A 7,500-nucleotide genomic window follows, 5' to 3' on the forward strand; every position below is an offset into this window, starting at 1 on the left:
TTGCAAGAGCACAAACACATCTGGGACAGGCTAGCACTGTAGTGTGTTGGCCCCTAACCCTGTGTGTGTTTCTCTCTTCCTCTCTCTTCCTTTCGCTCTCTTCCTTCCTCTTCCCCTCTCTCTTCCTCTTCCCCTCTCTCGCGCTCTTCCTCTTCCTCTCGCTTCCTCTTCCTCTCTCAATTCAATTCAAGGGGCTTTATTGGCATGGGAAACATGTTAACATTGCCAAAGAAAGTGAGGTAGATAATATACAAAAGTGAAATCAACAGTCTCTCTCTCTCTCTCTTCCTCCCCCCCGCCCCCCAGGGAGGTTACTTCCCTGAGCATGTGAAGTCTATGAGCAGTCTGAGATGGCTGAAACTCAACAGGACCGGCCTGTGTTATCTGCCAGAGGAGGTGGCTGCACTGCAGAAACTGGTGAGTACAGACTGTGATGTGTAGGGCCGCCATTTAGTCCACTACAGAACCTGGTGAGTCCACTACAGAACCTGGTGAGTACAGACTGTGATGTACAGACTGTGGGTGACCCCATTTAGTCCACTACAGGAACTGGTGAGTACAGACTGTGGTGTGTAGGGCCTATTTAGTCCACTTCAGGAACTGGTGAGTACAGACTGTGGTGTGTAGGGCCGACCCCATTTAGTCCACTACAGGAACTGGTGAATACAGACTGTGATGTGTAGGGCCGACCCCATTTAGTCCACTACAGGAACTGGTGAGTACAGACTGTGATGTAGGACCGCATGTGTTGATTGTTGCCTGATTACACATGGAAGTAGACCTATAGACTACCTGATTACACAGAGAAGTAGACCTATACTACCTGGCCCTGATTACACATGGAAGTAGACCTATAGACTACCTGATTACACATGGAAGTAGACCTATAGACTACCTGATTACACATGGAAGTAGACCTATATACTACCTGGCCCTGATTACACATGGAAGTAGACCTATAGACTACCTGATTACACATGGAAGTAGACCTATATACTACCTGGCCCTGATTACACATGGAAGTAGACCTATATACTACCTGGCCCTGATTACACATGGAAGTAGACCTATAGACTACCTGATTACACATAGAAGTAGACCTATAGACTACCTGATTACACATAGAAGTAGACCTATAGACTACCTGATTACACATAGAAGTAGACCTATAGACTACCTGATTACACAGAGAAGTAGACCTATAGACTACCTGATTACACAGAGAAGTAGACCTATAGACTACCTGATTACACAGAGAAGTAGACCTATAGACTGCCTGGCCCTGATTACACATGGAAGTAGACCTATAGACTACCTAATTACACAGAGAAGTAGACCTATAGACTACCTGATTACACATAGAAGTAGACCTATAGACTACCTGATTACACAGAGAAGTAGACCTATAGACTACCTGATTACACATGGAAGTAGACCTATAGACTACCTGATTACACATGGAAGTAGACCTATAGACTACCTGATTACACAGAGAAGTAGACCTATAGACTACCTGATTACACATAGAAGTAGACCTATAGACTACCTGGCCCTGATTACACATGGAAGTAGACCTATAGACTACCTGATTACACATGGAAGTAGACCTATAGACTACCTGATTACACATAGAAGTAGACCTATAGACTACCTGATTACACATGGAAGTAGACCTATAGACTACCTGATTACACAGAGAAGTAGACCTATAGACTACCTGATTACACATAGAAGTAGACCTATAGACTACCTGGCCCTGATTACACATGGAAGTAGACCTATAGACTACCTGATTACACATGGAAGTAGACCTATAGACTACCTGATTACACATGGAAGTAGACCTATAGACTACCTGATTACACGTGGAAGTAGGTTTATAAATGTGTCCGTTTTGGGATCTGATAGTTCTTCTGATTTGGCTCAACTCTCCACCACTAATGAGAAGGTTTTCTTCACCTCAATCAGCAAGTAAATCAAGTCTGTTTTTATAGCTATTGAGAATGATTAGTTCCTCAACGTTGTGTGTGTGCCTCAGTGTGTGTGTGTGTGTGTGTGCCTCAGTGTGTGTGTGTGTGTGTGTGTGTGTGTGTGCCTCAGTGTGTGTGTGCCTCAGTGTGTGTGCCTCAGTGTGTGTGTGCCTCAGTGTGTGTGTGCCTCAGTGTGTGTGTGTGTGTGTGCCTCTGTGTGTGTGTGTGTGTGTGTGTGTGTGTGCCTCTGTGTGTGTGTGCCTGTGTGTGTGTGCCTCAGTGTGTGTGTGCCTGTGTGTGTGTGTGCCTCAGTGTGTGTGTGCCTCAGTGTGTGTGTGTGCCTCAGTGTGTGTGTGCCTCAGTGTGTGTGTGTGCCTCAGTGTGTGTGTGTGCCTCAGTGTGTGTGTGTGTGTGCCTCAGTGTGTGTGTGTGCCTCAGTGTGTGTGTGCCTCAGTGTGTGTGTGTGCCTCAGTGTGTGTGTGCCTCAGTGTGTGTGTGTGCCTCAGTGTGTGTGTGTGTGCCTCAGTGTGTGTGTGCCTCAGTGTGTGTGTGTGCCTCAGTGTGTGTGTGTGTGCCTGTGTGTGTGTGTGTGTGCCTCAGTGTGTGTGTGTGTGTGTGTGCCTCAGTGTGTGTGTGTGTGTGTGTGTGCCTCAGTGTGTATGAACTCTGTACTGTCAATCTGTCCTCAGGAACATCTGTCTGTGAGTCACAACAGCCTGACTACTCTACATGTGTGTGTGCCTCAGTGTGTGTGTGTGTGTGCCTCAGTGTGTGTGTGTGTGTGTGTGTGTGTGTGTGTGTGTGCCTCAGTGTGTGTGTGTGTGTGTGCCTCAGTGTGTGTGAACTCTGTACTGTCGATCTGTCCTCAGGAACATCTGTCTGTGAGTCACAACAGCCTGACTACTCTACATGTGTGTGTGCCTCAGTGTGTGTGTGTGTGTGTGTGTGTGTGTGTGTGTGTGTGTGTGCCTCAGTGTGTGTGAACTCTGTACTGTCGATCTGTCCTCAGGAACATCTGTCTGTGAGTCACAACAGCCTGACTACTCTACATGGAGAACTGTCCAGCCTGCCGAACCTCAGGGTAACTACACACACACACACACACACACACACACACACACACACACACACACACACACACACACACACACACACACTCTCGCTTTCTGAGATGGGTTCAGGTGTGGAAAGGTCAACTTTGTTTCATGTTTTTAAGGCGGTGGTTGCCCGGGCCAACAACCTGAAGAACTCTGGAGTTCCTGATGACATCTTTCAGCTGGACGACCTCTCAGTCCTGGTGAGGAGATCTGTCTGTCTGTGTGTCTGTCTGTCTGTCTGGATGACCTCAGTCCTGGTGAGGAGATCTGTCTGTCTGTGTGTCTCTCTTTCGAGATATCCTTCTCTCTCCATCTCTCTTTCTTTCTTTCTTTCCAGATATCCTTCTGTCTCCATCTCTCTCCAGATAGTCTGTGGTAATTGCCCATTAATCATAGAACAGTCTGTTCATGATCTGTTTTGTATGTTATTCAACATTCTACTGATGTTCTGCGTTCTACTGATGTTCTATGTCATTCTGTGTTCTTCAGGACCTGAGCTTCAACCAGCTGACTGAGATCCCCGAGACCTGGAGAACTCCAAGAACATGCTGGTGCTCAACCTCAGCCACAACAGGTAGAACCTCTAACAGGTGGCATACATGCCTTATAACCTCTACTAACAACCTCAGCCACAACAGGTAGAACCTCTTATAATATGTTATAACAGGTGACTAACAGGCCTTATAACCTCTAATAACAACCTCAGCCACAACAGGTAGAAACTCTAACCTCTAACAACAACCTCAGCCACAACAGGTAGAACCTCTTATAATATGTCATAACAGGTGACTAACAGGCCTTATAACCTCTACTAACAACCTCAGCCACAACAGGTAGAACCTCTTATAATATGTTATAACAGGTGACTAACAGGCCTTCTAACCTCTACTAACAACCTCAGCCACAACAGGTAGAACCTCTTATAATATGTTATAACAGGTCACTAACAGGCCTTATAACCTCTAATAACAGGCGACTAACAGGCCTTATAACTTAAGCTATAACAGGATATAAATATATCATACATACAGAGCCTTCTGAAAGTATTCAGACCCCTTGACTTTTACCGCATTTTGTTACGTTACGGCCTTATTTTAAAATGAATTAAATATTATTTTGTCTCTTACACACAATACCCTATAATGACATCACAATACCCTATAATGACATCACAATACCCTATAATGACATCACAATGCCCTATAATGACATCACAATGCCGTATAATGACATCACAATACCCTATAATGACATCACAATGCCCTATAATGACATCACAATGCCCTATAAGGACATCACAATGCACTATAAGGACATCACAACACCCTATAATGACATCACAATACCCTATAAGGACAAAGTGAATACAGGTTTTTAGAACTGTTTGCAATCTATTAAAAATAAAGAACTGAAATGCCTTCTTTACATCAGTATTCCGACTCTTTGCTATGAGACGGGAAATGAAGCTCAAGTGCTTCCTGTTTCCGTTGATCATCCTTGAGATGTTTCTACAACTGGATTCTGTGGTCTGATGAAACCAAGATTGAACTTTTTGGCCTGAATGTCAAGCGTTACATCTGGAGGAAACCTGGCACCATCCCTACGGTGAAGCATGGTGGTGGCAGCATCATGCTGTGGGGATGTTTTTCAGCAGCAGGGACTGGGAGACTAGTCAGGGTCGAGGGAAAGATGAACAGAGCAAAGTACAAAGAGATCTTGATGTAAACCTGCTCCAGACCTCAGACAGTGTTCCAAGGTTCACCTTCCAACAGGACAACGACCCTAAGCACACAGCCAAGACAACGCAGGTGTGGCTTCGGGATAAGTCTCTGAATGTCCTTGACTGGACCAGCCAGAGCCCAAACTTGAACTCGATCAAACATCTCTGGAGAGACCTGAAAATAGCTGTGCAGCATTGCTCCCCATCCAACCTGACAGAGCTTGAGAGGATCTGCAGAGAAGAATGGGAGAAAATCCTAAATACAGGTGTGCCAAGCTTGTAGAACCATACCCAAGAAGACTTGAGGCTGTAATCACTGCCAAAGGTGCTTTAACAAAGTACTGAGTAAAGGGTCAGAATACCTATGTATATGTGATATTTCAGTGTTTTATTTGTAAATATTAGCAAACATGAATAAAAACCAGTTTTTGCTTTTGTCATTATGGGGTATTGTGTGTAGATCGACTAGGTGGAAAAAACAATTGAATTCATTTGAAAATAAGGCTGTAACGTGAAAAAGTCAAGGGGTCTGAATACTTTCCGAAGGCACTGTATCGTAGATTATTCTCCTCCTCCGAGCATCAATGCCATCCCTAACCAGTTGTTTATCAACCTGCCTTATAACCTAATACCGACCCGACCCTCCTCCTCCTCCTCCTCCCAGCATCGATGCCATCCCTAACCAGTTGTTTATCAACCTGCCTTATAACCTAATACCGACCCTCCTCCTCCTCCTCCTCCCAGCATCGATGCCATCCCTAACCAGTTGTTTATCAACCTGCCTTATAACCTAATACCGACCCTCCTCCTCCTCCTCCCAGCATCGATGCCATCCCTAACCAGTTGTTTATCAACCTGCCTTATAACCTAATACCGACCCTCCTCCTCCTCCTCCCAGCATCGATGCCATCCCTAACCAGTTGTTTATCAACCTGCCTTATAACCTAATACCGACCCTCCTCCTCCCAGCATCGATGCCATCCCTAACCAGTTGTTCATCAACCTGACTGACCTGCTGTACCTGGACCTGAGTGACAACAAGCTGGACAGCCTCCCCCCTCAGATGAGACGCCTCGTCCACCTGCAGACCCTCATCCTGAACAACAATCCCCTGATGCACGCCCAGCTACGGTACGAAGCTTTATAACACATTATAACCATCTGAAGAATGCACGCCCAGCTATGGTACCAAGCATTATAACACATTATAACCATCTGAAGAATGCACGCCCAGCTATGGTACCTCACATTATAACACATTATAACCATCTGAAGAATGTACGCCCAGCTATGGTACCAAGCATTATAACACATTATAACCATCTGAAGAATGCACGCCCAGCTATGGTACCAAGCATTATAACACATTATAACCATCTGAAGAATGCACGCCCAGCTATGGTACCAAGCATTATAACACATTATAACCATCTGAAGAATGCACGCCCAGCTACGGTACCAAGCATTATACACATTATAACCATTATACCAAGCATTATAACACATTATAACCATCTGAAGAATGCACGCCCAGCTACGGTACCACACATTATAACCCCTTGAGTTGCACTTAGCTATGGTACGAGACTTTATAACATGATATAACCCCCTGAGGCACGCCCAGCTACTGTACAAAGCTTTATAACACATTATAACACCTAATACACATTATAACCCCTGCTGCACACCCAGCTATATGGTTTATAACACCTTAATACACATTATAACCCCTGATCTACGCCAGCTATAATATGAAGGTTTATAACACCCTGATACCAGCTATAATGATGCACACCCAGCTATGATAGGTTTATAACACCTTAATACACATTATAACCCCTGATGCACGCCCAGCTATAATATGAAGGTTTATAACCCCCTGATGCACGCCCAGCTATAATATGAAGGTTTATAACCCCTGATACACATTATAACCCCAGCTATAATATGAAGGTTTATAACCCCTGATGCATAACAGCTATAATACACAGGTTTTATAACCCCCTGATGCACACCCCAGCTATAATATGAAGGTTTATAACACCTTAATACACATTATAACCCCTGATGCACGCCCAGCTATAATATGAAGGTTTATAACCCCCTGATGCACGCCCAGCTATAATATGAAGGTTTATAACACCTTAATACACATTATAACCCCCTGATGCACGCCCAGCTATAATATGAAGGTTTATAACCCCTGATGCACGCCCAGCTATAATATGAAGGTTTATAACACCTTAATACACATTATAACCCCTGATGCACGCCCAGCTTTAATATGAAGGTTTATAACACCTTAATACACATTATAACCCCTGATGCACGCCCAGCTATAATATGAAGTTTATAACACCTTAATTTATAACCCCCTGATGCACGCCCAGCTATAACATGAAGGTTTATAACCCCCTGATGCACGCCCAGCTATAATATGAAGGTTTATAACACCTTAATACACATTATAACCCCTGATGCATGCCCAGCTATATGAAGGTTTATAACCCCCTGATGCACGCCCAGCTATAATATGAAGGTTTATAACCCCCTGATGCATGCCCAGCTATAATATGAAGGTTTATAACCCCCTGATGCACGCCCAGCTATAATATGAAGGTTTATAACCCCCGATGCACGCCCAGCTATAATATGAAGGTTTATAACCCCCTGATGCACGCCCAGCTATAATATGAAGGTTTATAACCCCTGA

The 7,500-nt window shown here is 44.5% G+C and overlaps 1 protein-coding gene across 1 annotated transcript in view; it reads left to right on the plus strand.

Annotated features, from left to right (window-relative positions):
* Window positions 1-306: 306 nt before the first annotated feature.
* Window positions 307-7,500, plus strand: part of LOC121844336 (protein flightless-1 homolog) — a gene marked incomplete at its 5' end in the record, with an annotated part of 71,452 nt that continues 64,258 nt past the window's right edge. Inside the window, 6 exon segments of the mRNA XM_042314341.1 lie at window positions 307-417; window positions 2,980-3,051; window positions 3,187-3,267; window positions 3,557-3,581; window positions 3,584-3,641; window positions 5,757-5,918. Coding sequence (XP_042170275.1) covers window positions 307-417; window positions 2,980-3,051; window positions 3,187-3,267; window positions 3,557-3,581; window positions 3,584-3,641; window positions 5,757-5,918 — 509 coding nt within the window.

The sequence above is a fragment of the Oncorhynchus tshawytscha genome, unplaced genomic scaffold (assembly GCF_018296145.1).
Source record: "Oncorhynchus tshawytscha isolate Ot180627B unplaced genomic scaffold, Otsh_v2.0 Un_contig_3145_pilon_pilon, whole genome shotgun sequence".
In the NCBI taxonomy this organism is placed as follows: Eukaryota; Metazoa; Chordata; class Actinopteri; order Salmoniformes; family Salmonidae; genus Oncorhynchus; species Oncorhynchus tshawytscha.